The sequence below is a fragment of the Heliangelus exortis genome, chromosome 3, assembly GCF_036169615.1.
Source record: "Heliangelus exortis chromosome 3, bHelExo1.hap1, whole genome shotgun sequence".
In the NCBI taxonomy this organism is placed as follows: domain Eukaryota; kingdom Metazoa; phylum Chordata; class Aves; order Apodiformes; family Trochilidae; genus Heliangelus; species Heliangelus exortis.
Window position 1 is genome coordinate 112,103,631 of NC_092424.1, and position 24,402 is coordinate 112,128,032.

At 44.6% G+C, this 24,402-nt stretch overlaps 1 protein-coding gene across 3 annotated transcripts in view; it reads left to right on the plus strand.

Annotated features, from left to right (window-relative positions):
* RP1L1 (RP1 like 1) overlaps positions 1-24,402 on the plus strand; it is a 50,453-nt gene that overhangs the window by 924 nt on the left and 25,127 nt on the right. For 2 of the 3 annotated variants that reach the window (XM_071742201.1, XM_071742203.1), the window contains one exon: positions 20,089-20,746. In XM_071742201.1, the coding sequence (XP_071598302.1) occupies positions 20,108-20,746 (639 nt within the window). In that variant the 5' untranslated portion in view covers positions 20,089-20,107. Of the gene's footprint in view, positions 1-16,645; positions 16,816-20,088; positions 20,747-24,402 lie in introns of those variants that run through there. The other variant, XM_071742202.1, reaches the window with a different exon arrangement.

Below are 24,402 nucleotides of genomic sequence, written 5' to 3' on the forward strand. Positions count from 1 at the left end.
TATTTTTTTTTTCCCTGTAAAATCTGAACTGTCCACAAGATTTTATTTTTTTATTTATTTCCCCCCCACCCTGCTTCTTTCTCTTGTGTTGTCAACCCCTCAGTCTCTCTAAGTACAAGCTCAAGGGATGCCTTGTGGTTTTTTGGCTAAGGCAAGCTTCAGGTCATTAACTCTTGATGGTTCTTCAGTGAATTACTGTTAAAAAATGAACTCATTTCTTGGGCTAAAGAGAAGTTCACAGAGTTGATGACAGAAGGGTCATTGAGATCATCAAATTTGACCCTTCAAATAGTACAGGCCATGGAATTACATCCCTTAGCTCCTGGCCTTTCATTTATGGTCTTCATACAACAAACTCATAATGTCAGGACCACATATTTAGAGGCTGAATTAACCCAGAAAGGAGGAAAAATGCTGATATAAATTTACCAGAAGGCTGTAGGTCAGCAGCTCACTGAGCCCTTGAAGAAGAGAGTTTAGCAATCCCCAGTTACTTCTTGCTCAAAACCCACCTGGTTTCATCTGGTTAGGAAAAATATTGCCTGGTGGTTGGAATCCACTATGTGGATGGATCTGGGAATTTCTGTGTCTTTCTGACTCTTCTTGTAGGGTTGGGACCAAGATTTGTTTTAGGTTTTGAATGTCTGAACCTACAGTAGGTTCTTAGCCTGTCTCTAATCACTAAGAATTATTGGTTGTGGTGGTGATTGATGGGTATTTATCTTCTGTTGTCCCAAATTGCTTCTTACATCAGCTGAGGGCACAAGATAATGTTTCTGTCTCTTGCTGGTGGTTTTTCTGTTTGTATTTTATGTTTTGTTTTGGTTTTTGAAGGTTTTTTTTGCTTACTTCACTGGATCTCCCTCGGCTCTGCTTTGGACCTTTAATAGGGGTTTTGTATTTTCCCTCATCTTTTAAATTTTTTGCCTTGTAATCATGGCTGTTTTCTTGTGCCTTGGAGAAACACAAATCCTTGCCCAACAGATGAGTTTAATTGCTATCAATTGTAGTTACTAATTAGTGCCCATAATGTCAGAGAGGGACAAGCTGCACGTTCAGGTGCAGAATATTGCTTATTCAGCTTAGGTGGTTTTAATGTTAAAAAAATTGGTTTGAAGAGATTTAAAAATTGATCTCTTAATCTCTTCCTTTCACAGTGCAATTTCCCCCACCCCCAAAGCCTATTCCCCTTAAAAAAAAAAAAAAAAAAAAAAAAAAAAAAAGAGAGAGAAAATCATCTTTCCCTTTGTTCCCCAGTCTAGCTTAAAATAACCCATGGGCTTCCACTACTTCATTAGAAAATTATTCCAATCTAAATGACCCCACTTGCCCTTTTCACAGCTTTATCCCATCACATCTATTTATACCCTCCTGCTCCACATCCAGCAGTTCCTCTGCAGGAATTTCCACCACGGAGAGAATGAAAACCACGGGAGAAAATCCCAACCCAGGTGCAGGGAGTGCCAGAAATGTTTCAGAAGGGACTCTATTTCATCTCTTTGTGTAGTGCCTACACTCATCAGCTCCTCCTCAGCCTGACTTCTCTCCTGGCTTGCAGCACCAACTTATTCTTCATTGTTCACCTACAAGGGCTGAGAGCTCTTAACAACAGAGATCCTACTTCTTCCTTGGCTCCCAGCTCCCTCCTGCCTGCCAGCTCTTTTATTTTCCCTCAGGCATTACTTGGCCAAGCAATGTATATTTAGTGCTTTCAGTGTTGTTTTGGTTTTTTGGTGGTTTTTTTTTTTTCTTCCCCCTTCATCTCACCCACCCCTCAACTCTTGGGTTGTTTTTCTCCAAAAGCTCTCAGAATCATCAGCATCCCGTGGACTTCCCCCTCCTGTGGGGCGTGGAAGGGGAGTTTGTTGCTTTGGTATTTTAGGTGTTTCCACTGACGTTGGTGCCCTGGATTACCTGAGCAGAGCCCTGCAGGTACTTAAAGGCTTAGAGGGAGAGGTGGGCTACAGGGATGGTGATGCAAACCCTGCCATGCTGGTTTCAATGCAGCTCATGCAGAAAAATATTGTATTTTTGTCAGAAATAAGCTTTATCCTTTTCTCAAAGTAGTGTAGATCACTGTGTTGGGACCAAGGAGATGAAGCTTGTGTTCCTAGTGCTGTCCCAGTGGCCCTATAAGGGGTACAGGGCAAGTCACTTGATCTCTCATTACCTCAGTCTCCCTTTTATTGGAGAATCTCAGACTGGTTTGGGTTGGAAGGGACCTTAAAGCTCATCCAGTTCCAACCCCCTGCCATGCTCAGGGACACCTCCCCCAGCCCAGGGTGCTCCAAGCCCCATCCAACCTGGGCTAAGACACTGCCAGGGATGGGGCAGCCACAGCTTCCTTGGGCAACCTGGGCCAGGGGCTCAGACCCCTCACAGCAAAGAATTTCTTTCTAAGATCTCAGCTCAATCTCCCCTCTTCCAATTTAAAGTTATTTCCCCTTTTCCCATCCCTCCAGGCCCTTGTCCCAAGCCCCTCCCCAGCTTTCCTGGAGCCCCTTCAGGCACTGGAAGGTGCTCTAAGGTCTCCTTGGAGCCTTCTCTTCTCCAGGCTGAACTACCCCAGCTTTTCCATCTCTTATCTTATCTCTTATCTCCTCTGGATTTACTCTAACAACCTTTTTTTTATTTATTTTTTTTTTTTTCTCTGATGCTGTGGGAATGATAAACATGCCCAAGCACAGTGTGCTCCCCAACCCTGCTTTCCACTCACCCTCTGGATGCTGGGTCTCAGCAACCAAAACAGACTTAGAAGAAGCCAGGTTTGGATATCTGGTGAGATTATATTCAAGACCAACTGGATATTGCCCAGCAGGAAGAGGTTGGCTGGTGTTCCAGCACCCAGAGAGCAGAGGTGACCTCTCTGAACATGCATATCTGATCACTGGGTGCTGGTGGGCAAGTCAGTTCCTGACAGCAAGCCTGGGCCATGCTGGATGACAGTGTGGGTGTCCCAGCATGTGAATTCACCAGCAGCCATCCCAGCAACAGCCTCAGAACATCTCTGGAGTCCAAAGGAGCAATAAAATTGTAGGAAGGATATCTGCTCACTCAGCAGACCCAGTGCAGGTCCATGTTGTGCCAGTTTCACTCCCTACCAAACGTATTTTCAGACTTTTTTTTAGCCCAGTGCACTCTCAAAACCATGAGAGTGACAATTGGATTTTTTCTTTTTTTGCTCCTTTATGGAGATGGACGTGGTGGCAGTTAAGCTCCAGCTGCTGTGCTGGTTTATACTGGGTTGGACTGGGAATGACAGACAAGTAGAGCATGGCACTCAGAGCCCATAAGACTCTAGCAGGGAATGAAAATAAATCACAAGAGCTGGGAGTTGAGAATAGTTGATCTGGAGTTCCCAGGCAGAAACAATTTACAGCAACATTTGGTAGTAAAATTCCAGCCAAGAATAATCAGAGAATGGTTTGAGTTGGAAGGGACCTTAAAGCTCATCCAGTTCCATCCCCTGCATGGTCAGGGACACCTCCCCCAGCCCAGGGTGCTCCAAGCCCCATCCAACCTGGGCTGAGACACTGCCAGGGATGGGGCAGCCACAGCTTCCTTGGGCAACCTGGGCAACCAGGGGCTCAGCACCCTCACAGTGAAGAATTTCTTCTAAATGCCTGACCCAAATCTCCCCTCTTGCAGCTGGAAACCCTTCCCCCTGGTCCCATTCCTCCAGGCCCCTGTCCAAAGTCCCTCCCCAGCTTTCCTGGAGCCCCTTCAGGCACTGGAAGGTGCTCTAAGGTTTCCTCAGGTCCTTCTCTTCTCCAAGCTGAACACCCAAACTCTCTCATTCTGGCTCCAGAGCAGAGCTGCATCTCCTGCTCCAGCTCTGATCATCTTTGTCACCTCCTCTGGACTCACTCCATCAGCTCCGTGTTATGCTGGGGACTCCAAAACTGGACACAGTACTGCAAGTGGGGTCTTAGGAGAGCAGAGTAGAGGGGGTGAAAAGGAGAGAGATGTGAAACACAGGTAATTCACAACCACTACCACGGGTTCAATAAATTACAACAGTTTGGTGATTTTTTTTTTTTTTTCTAGGAAAAATCCACTGCTACTTCAAAGTTAATTTGGAATTATCCCATACAAAGTGCTCACAGGTTTCTTTTGCTCAGTGGCTTGGTTTCTTCATGTTTGCATTCTTTCTGCATTAGCTGAGAGGGCTTAGTCACCTGGTGTCATCCTTGTTTCTTGACTGCACAAGCCAATCTTGTGTCACTGAGATCTGGCCATTAGGTCTTGCAGGGAGGTGGTTCTGACTTGCCCTCCCTGAACACCTCAGCAAGCCCATAAGAACATTTGGCAGATGCCCTTTCCAATTAAAGTTCAGGCAAAGTCAACGTTGCAGTCAGGAAAAACAGGGAACATGGCCAATCTGTTGAAAAAATTAACACCAATACATTTTGCAGTACTTTTCCAGACCTATTCCCTTTTTTTTTTTTTTTTTTTTTTTGTTGGGGATTCCTTCACCCAGTTCCACGTGCTATCACTTTAAGCTTCCTCAAAGGCATGCAAAGCCTCTTAATAAATAATCTTGCTGTTTCTTATCACATCTGCCTTTGAGTGAGAGACAGGACAAATGGGACAGCATTCCCATCGGGATCCTGGTCAGGATGAGATGTAGGCTGGGAAATGGTGGTGATGAAGAGTTGGGTGATGACTGCAGTGTTATCCAAGCTCTGCATGAGCTCCTATGTGTTTTACAAGATCTGTGTTTTTATGGATGGGTAGGAGGCACAGCCCCAAGGAGGGCTTCAGTGTCCCCTCCACTTTCCCATCACCTATTTCTGTAGGATCTGAACCCTTTCCATGGTGTAGATTGCAAGGAGTTGAGTTGGCCAGTCTTCAGGAGGAGGCAAGAGAAAGGAAGGAGGTGGTGAAGATCTTCAGAGCTGCTGAGGGTGGTAGAGGCAGATGTCTGTGATGGTTTAACACTGGCCTGGCAATTAAACCAAATAACAGATGCTCTCTATTAATCCCCTTCCCCTCCCTGATAAAGGAAGGAGAGAGAATAAGGGAGAGAGACTGATGGGTTGGAAACTAAACTACACAGCTTTAATGGAACAGTAATGATAAAAAGGAAAAAAATGACTAAATCTATACAAATATACAGGAAAATTGATCCCACCTTCCTCCCCCCTTTCCCCCAATAACTCTCCCATCCCCACTGAGGCTGCAGGGCAGCCCTGGGAAAGTCCAGGCTGGAATCCTGGGGTCAGCAGCAGTTGGGAGCTGGAGGCAGGAACACACAGATTCAGGCTGGCATGGATCAGGAGCACAGGCAGAGGAAGGGATGGAATCCTCCCAGGATGCCAAAACAAACAGGGAGAGGGGAAGAAGGGGAAGCAGGAAGGGGTTTGACCCTGGTGATCCCTCCAATTTCTCCTGAGTATGAGGTGTATGGGATGGAATCCTCTGTTTGGTCAAGTTTGGTCATTTATCTTGTCTGTTCCTCCCTAAGGGAGGGTTTCAGGTGGGACCTTTTTACTCCTTTTCTCCTTCTGGAGGGCAAAATGTTGCTCAGAGCTGAGCAGTTCCTTGGTTCTGCTGTAACTATAACCATGGAGTGGGATCAGTCCCAGCAGCAGCCACCGCCTGAGAAACTTGCTGTTCATTTCAGCAAGTGCAGCTCCTGACAAGAGACTGAGCTGGAAGCAAAAGTACAAGACAGAAAATCCCCTTTATCCTGGCCCAAACCAGAACAATGTAGAAACATGGAAAAATGGAGAGGAAACCACTGGGCTGCAGAAGTGAAGAATTCCACAGGCAGGATTCTGAGTGGACCTTGCATAATATTGTGAAAGCCAGTGAAGTTTATAAAGGTTGAGATAAGCTAACTCAGCACCAGAAAGGGGGTTCAGCAAGAAGGGATGGATGGCAGGAGATGCTGGAGAAATTCCAGTCAGGAATCTGTAGGATTTGGCCCCAGTCCAGGTCCAAATGTTTGGTGGGAAGGAGCTGGAGGTGTGGAACGCAAGGGGGGGATTCTGAGGGTGATGGGGGCAGGGGGAGGGAAGAGCTGGAGGTGAGAGATAAGGAGGTGATGTTCTCACCAGGATAACAGTGTTGGCAGCCTCACATCTGGGAAAGAGCTCAGAGGAAGGAAAGGAAAAAACCCCACAGTGGGGATACACCTGCTGCCATGACTGTGGGTAATGATGTCACTGGGTGACATCACAGGGAGAACTATGACATCAAGGGAGGGGGATGAGGAAGAAGAATGAGGGCATTCAGAGTGGCTTTTGTAGCTGGTTTGTTTTTTTTTTTTCTTTTTTAAAATGGAGTTCAAATGTGGAGTTTTTGCCAGGGCCCAAACCATTTTGTTCATAATGTTTTTTAAGGTTTTAATAGGGGAATCCATATCTATTTTATTTTTTTTTTTAAGTATTCTTTCAACTGCTTTGAAAGAGCAAAAGGAAAACTAAGGCGAAGCAAAAGATTTAATTTAAAATGGCTTTTTTACTTTCTCACCTCTCAAAGCTACCAAGGGGATGCTCTTTGAAGGGTCTGCCCTGGAGGAAATGTGGTTTTCTGTTCTGAGGGGCTTTCTTTGGATTTTTTTGTTGGTTTATTGTTTTTTTTTCTTTTTCCCCTCCTCGGTATTTCAGACATTAATTTACGGTGATTCTTTTCCATTCAATTTTTAAAACAATAGTTTAAAACCTGTTCTTGTTCTTTGAAGGGTCAGCCAAGGACTTTCTTCTTCTCTCTTAGCAAGTCAGGTATTCAGTTCTGGTCATTTGGAGCCAAGACACAAGGAATGATGCCCACCTGTCCCTCTTTGTATTCATCACCCTGAGCTTCTTTTCCAGGCAGTGGAGAGAAACAGTTTTAAGACAGAGTTTGTCTGTGACAACAAGTTCAGGATGAGATGAAGGCAGCCTAAAAGACACTGTCTTGTTTGGGGACTCTGAAAGAAGACTGGAATGACTGGATGAAGCCACCCACATCCAGCCTAGAGTATCTTGCCCAACAAGGATGGGTCTATTCCATGGTGCTGATCTTTATCCCTGCTCCTTGGTTGCCTGTGACCTCTCAACCCACAGAATCAGAGAACCACAGGATGGTTTGGGGTGGAAAAAGCCTTTAAAGGTCACCTCGTTCCAACCCCCCTGTAGTGAGTGGAACATCTTCAACCAAACCAAGTTGCTCAGGTTGAGTGGAGCCACCTGATCTTACAATCCCACCACAACACTTTGTTCTTCCCAAAAGGCCCCAAAACACCTGGGAAGGGGAATGCATGGAGGAAACAACCCCCAGATTGTGGTGGAGAAGGAGAATTGTCCCTTCTGCTTGGTGCCCAGAGCAGGTGTTCAGCAAGAACAAACCCCAAGAGATCTCATGAGCTCCAATCTGAGAACCTGGCACTGGGGTTCAATAGGAGGGGGAAAAAAAAGAACAATTTATTGTGTTAAAAGTGGAGGTAAGCAAAAATTGCAGAAATGGCCACATTTAGACTTTGGCCAGGGTATCAGTATTAGCAAGTCTACTCTTGATGAGAGGTCAGAGATCTGCTGGCATGAATTGAAATGAAGAATAAGTAAAATTGGAAGGATGTAAATCTTGGGGGTAAAGCAAAAATAGAGGAAAAGCAGGATTAGTAATAAATGAAAGAGGACAATGATTCAAAACTGGCTGAGTTATTGAACTCCTTCAGAAAAAAAAATCTAAAGAAAACTATAGGAGAGTAGTTTGGACAGGATTTAAAGTAAGGAAGGAAGTAACTATAAAAAATATAATTGACATAGAGCAAGTGGAGGAATCCTTGGAAAAAAACTTGGAAAGCACACGGATCAGCTTTGCTGCCCACATTGGCTTGCTGGACACAAGAGAATGCACTGAGAAATCAAGTGTGTGGCTTCTCAAAGACAATTAATGCTGAGTGCAATGAATAAAGGAGAAAAATATCCCTGATATTTTTTCCTCAAAGCCAAAAGGAGGGAGTCACAGCAAGTGAAACATCGTGTCTTCTCATTAAATGGGACAAATGTGAAAGCAGAATTAAGTGCACAGCTGTATGGCATGGGAATTGTAGCCAAAAGGCCAAATAAATACAGGATGCCAGAGAAACTTGACTGCTGCTACTGTTTATCAGATTTTATACAGTGATTCATTTGGTTTGGGAAATGACTTCCAAGAGTTTTGGAAGATATATTGTGGGAGGAATAAAAGCTCTCTACATATTCATTAATAAATGTATTGAAAAAGTGTGAGAGAAAGAGTATACATGGAGAACTGTGGAGGGATCTGATTTATTTGGTATCTTTTGAAATAATTTAGGAGTGCAAAAAACACATTAATGAAAATAAAAAAATGATAGTCACTCAGAAGGAAGTGAGAGTATCAGAAAGGAAAGATAAATAGTCTAGAGAGGCCCAGAAATGTTAGAAATGGTCAGAAAAAATGAGATCTGTAGTAGGGGAAAAGCAAATAGCACATAACAGAAGTTTAATAATCTCAAGGAAATATTTAGTGAGAAATGTAAAATTGGGAATTGATGGTTGTGGAGAGGAAATGAATGTTTCTGGTGATGGATGAAAACACTGGGGTGCAAGTGGATGTTTTGTTGGACATGTGGACAGCCCCAGACTGAACTTTGTGCCTGTGGGGTTGCAGAGTTGGTGGAAGAAGACTTGGAGTTGGTTTGTATGGAAACTGGGCAAAAAAAGCTTCTGACATCTGCAGGTGCTGGAACCTCCAGTGAATTTCTTAGTCTGAGATCCAACCTTTAGCTGCCAAGTCCAGGTCCAGTCAGGTATTGAAAGCTCTTCAAAACTCAAGGTGATTTTTTTGACTTTTAGACAAGTTGACTCAAGGTGACTTTTAGACAAGTTTTGCCTCGGGTCCTGGGGTCCCTGAGTGCTCCTCGTTCAGTTGCTCACTCTGGTCTGATGTTTTTCTTTCCTGGCTGCTCACATCATGAGTTTTGCCTCTTTCTTCATTCCTCTTTGCAGACAGAAAGGTGAGGAAGCTACACAAGGGTTGTTAAGGAGAGTGAGGGGGTATGAGTTAGGCAGCCTGGGAAACCTTCACTGGTTGTCCATAAAACTTCTGTGCCTCAGCTTTCAGATCCTCCTTAGAGATGGAAAACAGCCCTGGGATGAGTGGTGGGAGGTGGAGGAGCCAGCTCATGTGGCTGTGATCACCAAACTGAGGGGCTTGCATCCCAAATAGTCCTCATGAGAAGACAAAAGGACTCCTAACACACTGCTCAACACATAAAGCTTGTGACACATGGACCTTCTCTCAATCTTCTTCCTTTCATGGGGGTGGTTCTGTCAATTCTAGGTTTCTGGCCCAGAACTGGGCAAGCTGCTCTGATCTTGCCATGCTGTCACCTCCATCTGAAGTGGTAAATAGCAGAGCTGCTTATTGGTTTCCTGGCACAAACTTGCAGATCATTTTGTATACAAAACTTCAAGCTCACCTCAAAAAGAGATGCAAAGTCATCCTTCCCAGCACTGCTAGGAATGTGAGTCAGGGGCAGTGAAGGGTTCCCTAAAATCCTGGATCTTGAAAACAGAAACACTCTTAGGAAATCATAGAATCATAGAAAGGTTTGAGGTGGAAAGGACCTTAAAGCTCATCCAGTTCCAACCCCCTGCATGCTCAGGGACACCTCCCCCAGCCCAGGGTGCTCCAAGCCCCATCCAACCTGGGCTGAGACACTGCCAGGGATGGGGCAGCCACAGCTTCTCTGGGAAACCTGTTCTGGGGTCTCACCACCCTCAAATTCAAGAATTTCTCCCTAATGTCCCACCTCAATCTCCCCTTTTCCAGTTTTAACCCATTTCCCTTGTCCTCTCCCTACCCCCCCGTGTCCAAAGCCCTCCCCCAGCTTTCTTGGAGCCCCTTCAGATATTGGAAGGTTGCTCTGAGCTCACCTGGGAGCCTCCTCTTCTCCAGGCTGAACAACCCCAAGCCCTCAGCCTGGCTTCCCAGGGAGGTGTTCAGCCCTCTGAGCAGTTGAGTGGCTCTGCTCTGGACACCTTCCAGGAGCTCTGTGTCCTTCTGCTGTTGGGGACTCCAGAACTGGACACACAGCTCCAGGTGGGGTCTCAGCAGAGCAGAGCAGAGGGGGAGAATCCCCTCTCTGCTCAAATATCTGGCTACAGCACAAAAATTAACTCATTCTCCTCAACCTGTAGGCTTATTTCTTAATCACAGAACTATTGAGGCTGGAAAATACCTCTGAGATCATCAAGTCCAGCCTGTTAAGTGCTGGTGGAGCTAATTGATGTGCAGTCTGATGTGACTGCTGCTGGAGATGAGGGTGTAACCAGGGCTGTGTCACTTGGATAGTCCAGGGCTGGGTCTGAGGAAGTGGCAGAACTGGCCTCTCCACCTCTGGTTTCTTAAGCCCTTGTTTTCCTTTTAAGAGTGACAAATTCTCCATTTCTTTTATTAAAAAATATAAATATCAAGACAAGCCCTCTGTGTTAGGGCTTCTCTGTTCCTTTCAGTGGAAGAATGCTTTAGTTTCACAGTGGACTGTGAGTAACCACATCCCAGGGGAGATGCCACAGTCTGATTGCATTGAGGAACCCAGAGAAGTGATGGATGGGAGACAGGAGGGTCTGTAGGACAAGGAGTAACAAATGGGGCACCACCTCCCTCTCTCTCCCTGCTCATCAGGAGATTATAAGAGATGCTCTGCCTGCCACCCATGACCTCATTTTATGGTGTCACACTCATTTTCAAGTGTCACTATAGAATCCTAGAATAGTTTAGGTTGGAAAAGACCTTTGAGATCATCAAATCCAACTCTTGACTCAGCACCACCAGGTTCACCACCAAACAATGTCCCTCAGCATGTCCCTACATGGCTTTTAAATCCCTCCAGGAATGGTGACTCCACCAGTGCCCTGGGCAGTGTGTGCTTATCACCCTTTTGGTGAAGATTTTTTCCTGATACCCAATCACATTTCCTCCTAAGCAGTCAGCAAACCTCATATCTCAGGAGTCTGAACAATGTCCCAGGACAGTGCTGAGGATCCAAAACTGGTGAGGTCCCAGATCTTTATGGCCCAGTCCCCATTCCCTGAACTGCTCCTGATAACATGAGCTTTGGTCTTCAGCTTCATTTTTAAAAAAGCATTAAAAAAGCACCTGGTTTTTGCCTGGTGAAGGTGACTCTTGGGAAGGTGATAATGTTTCTCAGCTGGGTTTTGTCTCACCTTGAAGAGACTCAAGTTCATCATTTGCATCCATGCTGAGTGTTGTAGCAACTCTAGACACATTGATAGAGAATAAAACCCTTTTAAAGCAAGAAGCATTGAAAGCAAAGCTAAACTATTTTCTAGTAGTTTTAGAGGGTTTTCTTTCCTTGAACCAATGCTTTATGACCAAAATACTGATTAGATAATGCATCTAGAATAGGAGGGAGATTTGCTGCAGATGAATCTGATCCCTGAGACTAATTCTCATCCTACAGAAAGCTGAGCTTCATGATTACCTAGGCTAAGTGCAGTGTAATCCTTTATATGGAAAGCAGGAGCTGGAAATAAAATTTAGACTTCAGTGCTTGGAAGATTGACTTGTTTCCAAATGACACTGCCCCAAATAAAGAAAAAGCAATACCTTCTTTAGAAAAATCCAAAGAACCCCAAACAAGCCTCAAACAACCCCCTAGCCTCCCCCCAAAAAATGAACATAAAAGCTTATCTGCTAGGATCTGCCTCCCATTTCTCAATGAATGTTGGATTTTCTTAAAATAAATCCAAAGGGGATCACAAAATCACAAAAGGGGGGAGTTAACCATGTGAAATTGATCAGAGGTGGAATATTCTGTCAGAAAAAGAGACTCACTGAAGCATCCATCCCCAGGGATGGCAGAGTTCAGATTGCTAGAGGGGACAGAGATGTCACGTTAAACTGGAACTTGACAGGATCTTAATTACCAAGCAGTCCTGAGCCATGCAGAGTGCTGACAGCCTCTGGATTACCTGCCTCAGCTTTGCTGAATCATAGAATAAACTGGACTGGAAGAGACTTTGGAGGTCCAACTACACTCTCAAAGTCAGGGCCAACAGCTCAGATGAGCTTTTTATCTCCCTGTGGTTGCCTCTTCCTCCGCCTCTTGGATCCCACTCTTTAAACACCACCATAAAGAATTATTTTTATAATATTTAAATGGCATCTTCAGTGCTGCCACTTGTACCTACCACACTGTAGTACTTGAAAACTCACTGCTGAGGAGAGTCTTGCTCTCTATCACTCTATTTCTCTGTAATTCTGATCTCTACACTGGAATGATATGGATCTGATGGATGCAGCACTCGTTGGATAAGGAACTGGCTGGAGGGTCACAGCCAAAGAGTTGTGCTCAGTGTCTCAGTGTCCAAATGCAGATGTGTGATGAGTGGGGTTCCTCAAGGGTTGGTACTGGGACCAGTAATGTTTAACATCTCTGTCAGTGACATGGAGAGTGGGATGGAGGGGACCCTCAGCAAGTTTGCTGAGGACACCAAAGTGTGTGGTGAAGTCACCAGGCTGGAGGGAAGGGATCCATCCAGAGGGACCTGGCCAGGCTGGAGAAGTGGAATCCTGTAAAACTGCAGGAAGTTCAACATGGCCAAGGGCAAGGTTCTGCAGCTGGGTGGAGGCAATCCCATGGAGAAATAGAGGTTGGGAGGAGAAAGGATTGAGGGCAGCCCTGAGGAGAAGGACTTGGGGGTGGGGGTGGTGGAGCAGAAGCTCAACATGAGCCCTCAGTGTGTGCTTGGAGCCCAGAACCCAACCATGTCCTGGGCTGCAGCAAAAGAAGCACAGACAGGGGTCGAGGGAGGGGATTCTCCCCCTCTGCTCTGCTCTGCTGAGACCCCACCTGGAGTTGTGTGTCCAGTTCTGGAGTCCCCAGCATCAGAAGGACACAGAGCTCCTGGAAGGTGTCCAGAGCAGAGCCACTCAAATGCTCAGAGGGCTGAGCACCTCCCTGGGAAGCCAGGCTGAGGGCTTGGGGTTGTTCAGCCTGGAGAAGAGGAGGCTCCCAGGTGAGCTCAGAGCAACCTCCCAATATCTGAAGGGGCTCCAAGAAAGCTGGGGGAGGGCTTTGGACACGGGGGGGTAGGGAGAGGACACAGGGAAATGGGTTAAAACTGGAAGAGGGGAGATTGAGGTTGGACATGAGGAAGAAATTCTTGAATTTGAGGGTGCTGAGCCCCTGGTTGCCCAGGTTGCCCAAGGAAGCTGTGGCTGCCCCATCCCTGGCAGTGTCTCAGCCCAGGTTGGATGGGGCTTGGAGCCCCCTGGGCTGGGGGAGGTGTCCCTGCCCATGCAGGGGGTTGGAACTGGATGAGCTTTAAGGTCCCTTCCAACCCAAACCATTCTATGATTTTGCTTTATCATCTTGATGGCTTTTGCTGGACCCAGCCTGGTTTGCCAGTATAATTCTTGCACTATGGAGTGCAAAACTGGACACAGAGTCCAGACTGGCTCTCAGAATAGCCAAGCAGAAAGGAGTTTTTACTCCTCTTAGACTGCTAAGGACACCCTTGCTAACACCCTGCAGGATGTGGATGGTGGTTTTTTTTTTCACAAGGATCCTGCTGACTCCTGTTCAGCTTCTTGTCCACTCTAAACCTCCAGTGCCTTTCTTCAAGCTGCTCTCAGTCAGCCTGATCTTGCCTTCCTGCATGGGGTTTTTCTGTCCCTGACCCATGGTTGGTGTTTCCTTCTCCTGGGTGCTATGTCAGCTATTTTCTCCAGCCTTTCAGGGTCCTTCTGAATGACAGTCCTGCCCTCCAGCACATCATCAGCTCCCAGTAGACTGGTATTTCTGGGGAACTTGCTGAGGGTGCCCTCTGCCATCACCCATGTCACTAATCAGTGTGTCTGAGTACCCATCCCAAGTGCTTACCCTGTCCCTGCCCTAGGGCTCTGTAAGGACAAGCTGCCTGTCCTGGTGTTTCTTTGAGTTAGAAAACATCCAGATTGACATTCAGAGAATTGTCATAGTTGGAAAAGATCTGTGAGATCACCATGTCCAACCATCAACATCTCTGCACCCCCAGCAAAATAAATACTGTATGTATCTGTGTCACCATGGCCACCAGAGCATCTCCTGGAGTCCCTCATCTCCATGGTGAACCCCCCCTCCTCTCTGGGCAGCCCATTCCAGTGCCTGGCTACTCTCTCAGTAAAGAATTTCTTCCTCAGATTTAGTCTACACCTCCCCTGGTGCAACTTCAGGCCATCTCCTCTGCTCCTGTCTCAGCACCCACCTCCCTACAACCTCCTTGCAGGGAGCTGGAGAGAGCAATCGGATCTTACCTCAGCATCCTCCAAACTGAACATTCCCAATTCCCTCAGCCTCTCCTCCTAGGATTTGTTCTCCAGACCCTTCCCCAGCTTGGTTGTCCTTCTCTGAACTCACTCCAGCCCCTCAATGTCTTTCTTGGAGTGAGGGGCCCAGAACTGCACCCAGAACTCGAGGTGGGGGTCTCACCAATGCTGGGTACATGGGCACCCTCATTCCCCTTCTCCTGCTGGCCACACAATTCCTGATCCAAGCCAGGATGTTCTTGGCTTCTGTACCAAACACCTGGGTTTTTCTGCCAGCTCTGTTCTGATCTGGAAGTTTTAGTTCTGTCTGAAGGAAATAACGTTGTAGGAATGGAAGCTACAATCACTTGTTTGGAAAGAGAAACTTCCATTAAAATCTGGACACTAATTTATCAACAAAAATTGACATTTGGCATATTCAGGCTAGAGAAAAAGGCAGATGGTTAGCAGTAAATGGGACTAACTGTTGGAAACATTGCCTCTGGACAAGGTGGACTCTTGAAAAGTTAAAATATTTAAGTCAAGTCTGGGTACTTCTCTTAAAGGTCTTCCCATTTCTGGAACAGAGTTTATGGACTTGCTGCTCAGGTCTTTGAATCAAGAGATACTCATATGTTCTTACTCTGTGTCCCACCTTGATTTAATGACTAAATTTTTGACAGGTAGGATACAACCACAGTGATTTTACCAAGCTGTCTGACAGCTTCCCTTCCTCAGCTCAGGTGTTTTCCAGCGAGGTATCTGGATTTCTTTCCTTCTTCTATGTCCCCAGAAAAGAGAAGGCTTCAAAAAACCTCAGGGATAAAAAGCTTATTGTGAGGGAACAGAAGGTGCAGTGATATTGGGGGTCCCAGGGCATCACAGTTAAGGGTTCATGTGATTGATGCCCAACCAGATGGTCACAGAGCTTCCTCTGGGTGAAGTTTGACAGCAGAGGTTTGAGAAAGTTTAGAAGTGTGTGAGCTGCCTGCCTGCTATGGTTTGATCTTTTGGAGATGTCTTTTTGAACTGTGGTGGGAAATTGGAAGAAAGGGGCCAAGCTGCTTGGCACAGACCTTACTGAGGACAGGGACCTCAATAAGGGGTTCAGGTTTTCCCATGGGTGGACTCCTACAAGTTTTCCAGTCTTGCTGCTGACCTCTTCTAGTAGCTGAAAGAGATGACCTTGCTTTTCTAGGTCAAGGATCCCACAGGAAATGCCTCTGGACCCTGGAAGGTGTTCTGTCCACATGTGGAAATAAAATGCTGTGTAGGGGAGGAATATGCAGAGGCTCAAACACTAACCTTACATTTGGAAGATGCATGTTGAGGTTCTGAGATGTTGCTGAACCTATTCTTGCAGGATTCCCAAATCCCTGCCCTTCCAAGAAAAGCCATCTATGAGTTTGGCCTCCATAAAGTCATTGCTTTCTACAAAAGAAGGTGCTGAGGGCTGTGACATTGGTGCTCAGGTGCAACAGCACCAGTTTCTACATAAAGATTTAATAAATATTAGTGGAAGACAAGAATTCCAGTCTGTAAAAAAAAAAAAAAAAAAAAAAAAGGAAGTTTTCCACTGATTTCGTACTAGAATTCAATGATCAATTTTTTATGCTTACAAGAAAGCTGGGGAGGGACTTTTTAGGATGTCAGGGAATGATAGGACATGGGGGAATGGATTCAAACTAGAGGAGGGGAGGTTTAGATTGGAAGTTAGGAAGAAGTTCTTCCCCATGAGGGTGGTGAGACCCTGGCACAGGTTGCCCAGAGAGATGGTGGAAGCCCCATCCATCCCTGGAACTTTTTAAGGCCAGGCTGGAGAGGGCTCTGAGCAACCTGAGCTGGTGGCAGGAGGTTGGAACCAGATGATCTTTAGGGTCCCTTCCAACCCTGAAAATTCCATGATTCTGTGCTATAAATGAGCAAGTGTCTCATTCTGTACTCAGAGTGTGGCCTCCGACCATCTTACGAGTCCTTTCTGGATATGGGCAAGAGGATCACAGCAACCTGGTCTGGTGGGAGGTGTCCCTGCCCATGGCAGGGGGGTTGGAATGAAATGATCTTAAAGGTCCCTCCCAACCCTGAAAATTTTATGATTCTATGAATTGGATGCCTTGGGAAAGTTATCCAGACCTCTGCAGGACTTTACCACTGGTGAGGTTGGAGAGGAGCAGCACTGAGTCAGATTTCCACCTGAGTTACACAGGCGTGAGCAAGGGGAGGATTGGCCACACTCTGCCTAAAGCCCTGGTGGATTTGAGAGTCTTCTCCAGCAGCTTAGGTAGCTTTTCTTTCTATCCTTAGCAACACAGACCTGATTAAGTCTCCAAGCCATGGTCAGTCATTTTGAGGACAGTTTGATTGACAGCACGTAACCTCCTAAGGCTTTTTTTCCTGAGTTGTCAAGTGCTTTAGATCCTGGAGGTGGTTGGTTCGCTGAGTTGGATTTTGTTATTTAATTTTTTTTTTTTCTGAAATTTATTTTTAATGTCTTGGATATACTATAAGAAAAACTCTTCCTGAGCAAGAAGCATGAAGTATTTCAATGTAAGTACAAAAATATGCATTGAGACTCCTCTCCTGTGTACCTATAAAAAAATCTATTTAGGAAAGATGATGATCTGAAGGCTGGAGCAGCTCTGGAGACAGGTTGAGAGTTTTAGTTGTTCACCCTGGAGAGGAGGAGGTTCTGGGGAGACATCAGAGCACTTTCCAGTACTTAAAAGGGGCTACAGAAAGCTGAGGAAGGACTTCTGAAAAGAGCATGGGCTGATAGAGAATGGTTTTCAGCTGAAAGAGAGGAGGCTGAGATTAGAAGTTTGGAAGAAATTTTTTACTGTGAGGGTGGGGAGCCAGTGACCCAGGTTCCCCAGAGAATTTGTGGCTGCCCCATCCCTGGAAATGTTGAAGAGCAGGTTGGATGGGGCTTGGAGCAACCAAGCTGGGCTGGTGGGATGTTCACTGCCCATGGCAGGGGTTAGAATTGGGTGTTCTGTTTCTGATTCTTGTTGTCTTGCCAGATCTACAGTAGAATCCCCTTCCCATTCTGAAACCCCAAATGGGCAGTACAGAACTCTCTGTGGGAGCTGTTTGGATTGCAGGAAGGTTTGTGTGGAAAGCTCTTTCTTTCCATTCTGTAACTGGACCTGACAGACCATCTGGGCTTGGGTAGGTAACCAACTCTATCACCCCAAACTTAAGGGATGATGTTCCTTTACATCCCTTGATCATCTTGTGAAATTATTCCCACAGAAAATCAGCATTCAGTAAAGTATATAAGGATTTGTTCCATAATTTAATTTTTAATACTCCTTTTAGTATGATTTAACAGCTTGTAAAAAGTAGAATAAATCCCTGGGAGGCTGTTACATTTCTGGGAGTGCAGCCAGCATATTGCAGACCACCATTGGTCCAGGGACTATAATTTGGATAGTAGGTTTGTTTGGAAATTATGCTGCCTGTGTCCAAAAGCTCTAATGTGGAAATTGTGGAGAAAAAAGTTAGAACCACCTTTCTGAAATCTGTTGAAAAATTGAGAAATTAGATTTTTTTTTTTTTTTCCTGGAAGACAAAGTGATGGATTGACCTTTAACTGGGAAATAAATAAGTGAATAATTGCTTGGTGAAATATGCACTTGGAAAAAATAAATCATACTGAAATCTTCATCAGCGTGCATGAAAATAATAATCTTTCAAATGATGCCTAATGACTTTTCTCACCTAGCTGAGGTTAAACTTCCATTTATTGCAGGTCTGAAGCTGCTGTAATACAAAATGCACAAAAAATATCTCACTCAAGAGTAGCACAGTAAGAACAGGCTGGTTTTGTTCTAAAATGAAGAAAACCAGCATGTGTAGGTTTTTGCACCTCTGCAATCCATGACAAAATTCCTGTTAATTACAGTGATCACCAAACCTGGTCTCCAATTTGTGAGTAGCAGGGACCATTTTCTTGAAACTAGAGCTTTATTCAGCTGCTGCAAGGAGTGTAACCAGGAGCAAACTGAAGGAAAGCTGTCATTAGAAAGACATTGATTGTTTTCTAACTCATTTGCCAACACTAAAAATATTTCCTCTCTCTGGGAGAGATTTGTTTTCGAAGTTGCCATAGAAAACTGCTACCAACTAAAAAGAGAATTTAGAAAATAAATTGGATGTAGGTGCTTGGAGGCAGAACCACCTTCTACAAGCTACAAGGCAGGTTTGTATTCCTGTATTCCTTACTAACAGTTGAAATGATTTACTGCCTAGATGGCAGCAGGAACTTCTGATCCAGGGATGATCTCTCTAAATGCCATTTTGAGAGTGTCCATTTAAATTTGAGTAATTAACTCAAAGTAAACTGTGGGATCACTGTTCATAGTCATGAAATAATCATCTGTCACACTCATTACAGCCAAGGCTGGAGCTGTTGCATAGTGAGAATTTTTATTTTCCTGTGTCAAAACCAAAACATGTGGGTTTTTTTTTTTTTTTGCTTTGGTTTGTTTTTTTTGTGTGTGTAGTAGTTCCCATTCCATGTGGAGTCTGAACTTTATGGTGGCTGACTTCCAAGACAATGCTTTTGATAAAAATAAAGGGTAGAGGCCAGTCCCTTTTACTCTTGTCTCCATCATGGCAAAGGCACTACAAACAGTTGAGTTCCAAAAGATGGGGTTCAACCTCCAGTTTTAAGCACCCAAGTCAGCTCAGCCTTAAAAGTGAAGGACACCAGGTGCTCCGACACAAATTGGGCAGATTTTTCTCCTCATGTCTGTGCTTACCAGGCTGAATTCCCATTTCCAGCAGGACCCAACTTCTGTAGTTCCATTTGAGGCCTTTCTATATTTCATACCATTATTTGCCTGCATAGCTACTATGGGTTTTCATCCAGGTCTTGCCTGTAGCACACTACAGAATGACCACATGTCCCTTTGATGCTCAGGAGTGGTTGTGTACATTGTGCAGTCTCTACAGGGACAAATTCAGCTTTGTTTTGGGTTTTGTTGGGTTTTTTTAATTGTTGTTATGCCTCAGTTCACGGGGTCAAAGGGTCCCATGAGAACCTCAGCATTCTGCTTGGGAAAATAAAAAACGAGGAATCAGTGGCTCTGGCAGCTTCAGAGAAAACCTCAAAAATATAAACAAGGAAGACACAAAACTCAAAAGGCCAATGATACCCAAATCTCAGTTTTTGTGGGCTGTGCTTGGGGTCTGACTCATGCTTTTTGTGCCTCAGGGGTGACAAAAACAAGACAAGAGTGAAAGGAGGTTGGAGCCAGGGGGGGTCGGGCTCTGCTCCCAGGCATCTCTCAGTCAGACAAGAGGCCATGGGCTTCAGCTCTGCCAGGGGAGGGTTAGGTTGGATATTAGGAGGAAATTCTTTCCAGAAAGGGTGCTCAGGCATTGGAATGGGCTGCCCAGGGAGGGGGTGGATTCTCCATCCCTGGAGATATTTCAAAAGAGCCTGGATGTGGCACTCAGTGCCATGGGCTGGGAACCACAGGGGGAGTGGATCAAGGGTTGGACTTGATGATCCCAGAGGTCCTTTCTAACCTGGATGGTTCTGTGATTCTGTGGTTCTGTGACTAACACTGAATTCTCACTGGCATCTGCAGGACAATGGTGATTTCACTGTGAGGAGCAGAGTTAGTGCTACCCTTCCTGCTGTGTTTCATCATATCTGAGCCAGTCAGTTCCTAACTTCACGCTTGTAGAATCTGGTATTGATGAAGCACAGGTGGGAAAACTGTTGTGAGGAAAAAACCCACCACCATGCTAGTCATACACTGGTTCTGTATGACTCAAACAAACCCTACTCTGCTTTTTCTCCCCTTGTAGATACCTTTAAGCAAGAGGGATGACTCAGGCACCTGCTGAATACCTGTCAACCACCAGTTCCTACAACTATGAGCAGCCCCTTCCCTCCGTGGCTCGGACAAGCACTGTCACCAAGGTACCTCCAGCCAAGAAAATAACCTTCTTCAAGAGTGGAGATCCTCAGTTTGAGGGCGTCAAGATGGCCATCAACCAGCGAAGCTTCAAGAGCTTCAATGCCCTCATGGATGATCTCTCTCATCGGGTCCCCCTGCCATTTGGGGTACGGACCATCACCACCCCAAGAGGAATACATTGCATCAGTGAGCTGGACCAGCTGGAGGATGGGGGGTGTTACCTTTGCTCCGACAAGAAATACGTCAAACCTCTTGGCATCGGTCCCGGGAGGTTCAGGCCGGGCCCTCCAAGAAATGGACGTCCCTCCAGCACCTTGAGACGAGCAGCTCAGGAGGGCAGGCTTGAAGATTATTCCACACCTTTCACCCAGCACGGGCCCAGAATACCCAAGAAAATCACACTGCTTAAGAATGGAGAAAGCGGGTTTCGGCGCTCCATCATCCTCAACCGCAGGAATGCCCGGAGCTTCAAAACCCTCCTGGATGAGATATCAGAGATCCTGCAGTTCTCAGTGAAGAAGCTCTACACAGTTGATGGGAAGAAGGCAAGTACCTCTGGTACCTGGTTCTGGTCACTTATTCTAATAGATGTTATCACATCAGCATTTGTTGTGACACAAATCCCTTAGCTCATAGGGTCAATCGTTTACCCACCCCCCCTTTTGGCTTGTGGAGTCAGTGTCACATTAGTTATTCCCTCATTAATTACGTGGAGGGGTGACGTAAAAGAATCTTGTTCAGCCCTTGGAGAGCTTCCTACATCAGATAATGTTTTGGGTCAACTGAGGGAAACTTCTGACACAAGTCCTGCAGCTCAGTGTTTTGCAGCTGGGTATAAAACCCTAAAGAAACTTCTAGTAGTGGAATTTCCCACTCTTTCCAGAGATGCATGTCCCATCAGAGGCTTAGTTTTTCTATACCTAACAACCAGGACTTCAACAGAATAAGATGTCCCTGGAGGTTGCATAGTTCCTAGCAGAAAAGAGCCCTGTTTATGATATGGGATCCTCAGCATTATGGTCTTATAACTGAAAAATTAATGCATATGTAATTAGGATATGAGTGGGATCAGGAGATGCATTTGTATTGATGATTTGGTGAATGTACAAATTGGGGTCAACTCCTACACTAATTCAGGGACCTGACAACTCCTTTGTTCTTCTGTTCCCAAAGGAATCTCCTGAAAAACCTGTGATTCTCCCAGTTTCTTCTCCATCTCATTGTAACACAGACTAACCTGTATTTCCATTTCTCCTGACGTGGTCTCACATATTAGCCTCACTTATCCCTGAAAAAGCAGCCAAATGGAGCAGCTACCCTGCTCCTTGCCACATTTTCCACCTTCTGTGGAAGGTGGAAGGTGGATGTCAGTGGTAATCTTACAACCATTTGTGGGCTCACTTGCTGAACCAGCTCAAAGAAATGGCTTGGGTTCAAATGAGCCACTATCCAGGAGGGGGGGAATGTTGGAATGGAGGAATATTTTTAACCCAGATCATGGTCACCTGGCAGAGGGACAGGAATAGGCAGCCACGAAGGAGAGAGGAAGGGTGGAAAACAACATCCCACATCTTCACTCTAATTCCACCTTTTTTTCCAACTAAAGACATCCAGTTATCTTTCTTTCACTTCTTCAGCTCTGCAGTGATGATCATCCTGCCTAAAGGTCTTTATTCTTCCAGAATCCAGACCTCATCCCAAATTGTCAAGACATGGTTAAAATGACCACACGTGGTCATTGGGGAATATTTGATGCTGACTGCAATTACTCAGCTTTTCAAACTTCCAACTTCACTGAAAATTCAAGTGGCTGTCCAGTTCTCTTCAAGAGACAACTTGTCGATAGCTTTGTTACCTATTTTGCATTTCCACTCCCTGGTCAGCTCTTGCTTCCGAAAATGTGTATGAACATCACTTCAAAATCTGTTGATGCTCTTTGTTGCAGTTACTTTATCTTCTTTGGCATTCCATAGAGTTTAATATTATCCTTTATGTCATGATAATGATATTTTACACAATAAATCCCAGAGGTCCTTTAGACACCTTTTCTCCCCTCCTTTGTTTCTCATGTTTTTCACACCAGAAATGTAGCTGTGGATCAAACTCCACCATGTAATCTCGCCACAGTCCCTTGGGATTCTTTTTTTTTTTTTCTTCACATAAAAAGTTTCATTTCCATCTTGGCAATGGACTGCTCATCTTCTGTACTTTATTAATTTAATTTGCACTCCTTTTATTCTTCTGTAGAGTTTTGCAGTCATGGGTGACCATGGGTCCAGCCTGATCAGTGTTACCAACTTACACCTAAGAAATGTCTGATTATTAATATCTTTCCTAGGGAATTTTTTAAACTGGTTTTTTTTTTGGTCATTCTTTATTCCAATTATTTACCTCTTGCTTTTTGACTTCTCATTACTGCTCATCCAATGGTCAGTCCTGTTAGGACTTTCTGGAGCTGTTACAAAACTCTCAGGTGTAAAGCATTTAAACCACAGAAAAAAAATAATCACTCTGTCTTGGATTTTCCAATCTTTTCCTTTTGTAAAGATTGTTTAAACCATTTCTGCTCTCCTGTCTAAGATTTCTTGTCATACCTCATCTTCAAAACCTCCAAACACTTCAATATGATTTCTTTGAGGAGTGAAAATGATGAATTTGTCATATAATTTGGGGGATTTCCTGAAATAAACGACTTCAGCTGGTGCTGAAGATTAATTTAGACTGTGCATCTTACCTTTATACTTAGATTTGCTTTTTTTATTAGTGAGGATAAAGCCACAACTCCCTTCTGTCACGAGTATTCCAAGATTCCTGCGTGCTTTATATTTCTTGGGTGTTTCCTTGTTTCTTGTACTATTCTCTTGGAATAGTAAGTCAAATTTCCTTTTAATAATTTATGAAAGTGGTGAGACAGAGGCATAGGTTGCCCAGAGAAGTTGTGGATGTCTCAGCCTTCAAAGTGTTCAAGGACAATTTTGTTAAGGCTTTGAGCAACCTGCTGTAGTTGGAGGTTTCCTTGCCCATGGCAGGGGGTTTGGAATTAGATGATCCTCAAGGTCTCTTCTATGGTCCCCTAACCCAAACCAGTCTATATTATTTTGTTATTCTGTGAATTTTGTGAATTTTGTGAATTTTGTGAATTTTGTCGTTTATCACATTTCTTGGAGATTGGGGTGGGAATGGGAGGAACAAGAACTTTTGATATTCATTCCCAAGATTTCCTGGATTAGCTGATTAACAGTGAGATTCATAGCTGAGCAATGTAGCTGGACTACTGCATCATTTGCTTTGTATTTTTCTGTTTAGAATAACACAATTCACAACACTTAAAGGCATGTTACACTGTCTCTTTTGCTAGCAGTATTTTATTGCTGTGTTGAAAAATGAACATAAAAAAAGGAAAAAAATCTCTTTTCCATCAGTAGAAGTGCTCTCCATAGAACTGAGAGCATTGGCAGTTAGATCTCCTTTTTTTTTTTTCTGCAGCTAAATTAACTCTACATCTGAACTGGAGTCTTCAGTTCAATCACCTTTTAAGCTTAATATATGGTTGGCTCAGTTTTAATTTCCTTACCATTTTGTCGAGTGAATCCAGAACATTTCAATATTACAAATCTTTGGTTTCCTGTTAAAACTTTAGGTTGGAGTAAAAACTAAAGACATAGAACAGACCTGTTGTTTTCTTTTCCTTTCAAGCAGTGTTGATTTGAAGCAAACAGAGGAAAGTGTTTTCTTCCTTTTATAGTCCACCTAGTCAGCAAAATGTTTCTGGTAAACCTCTGATTTTAATACAATATTTTCAACTGCAAACCTCTCGGGTTTTACTCATCAATATGTTTTCTTCTCCAGACAAAAAACTTGCATCATTTATATTTGTAGCCCTCATTTTGACTCAATTTTGTTTTCAAATTGGCTTCAGCTTGAGGTTTCACCTGAAAAGGAAGAAATTCTCATGACTTCATGAAATAAATGAAGTTTACCTTCATGAAACAAAGTCAGAAGACAGTCATGGGCAGCTATGCAGAATCCTGATCCAGATTAAGTTCCTAGGAAAGACAAAGGTGGATTTGTAACATCAAGATCCATTGGAGGCCAGCAGAGCTCTTGCTTTTGTGGTGCCACCTAATTTGCTGTTATTTTGTCTTTTCCACTTTGTCTGCTTATTTACCTCTCACATGTTTTCAAAGTTAGAGTTTATGAA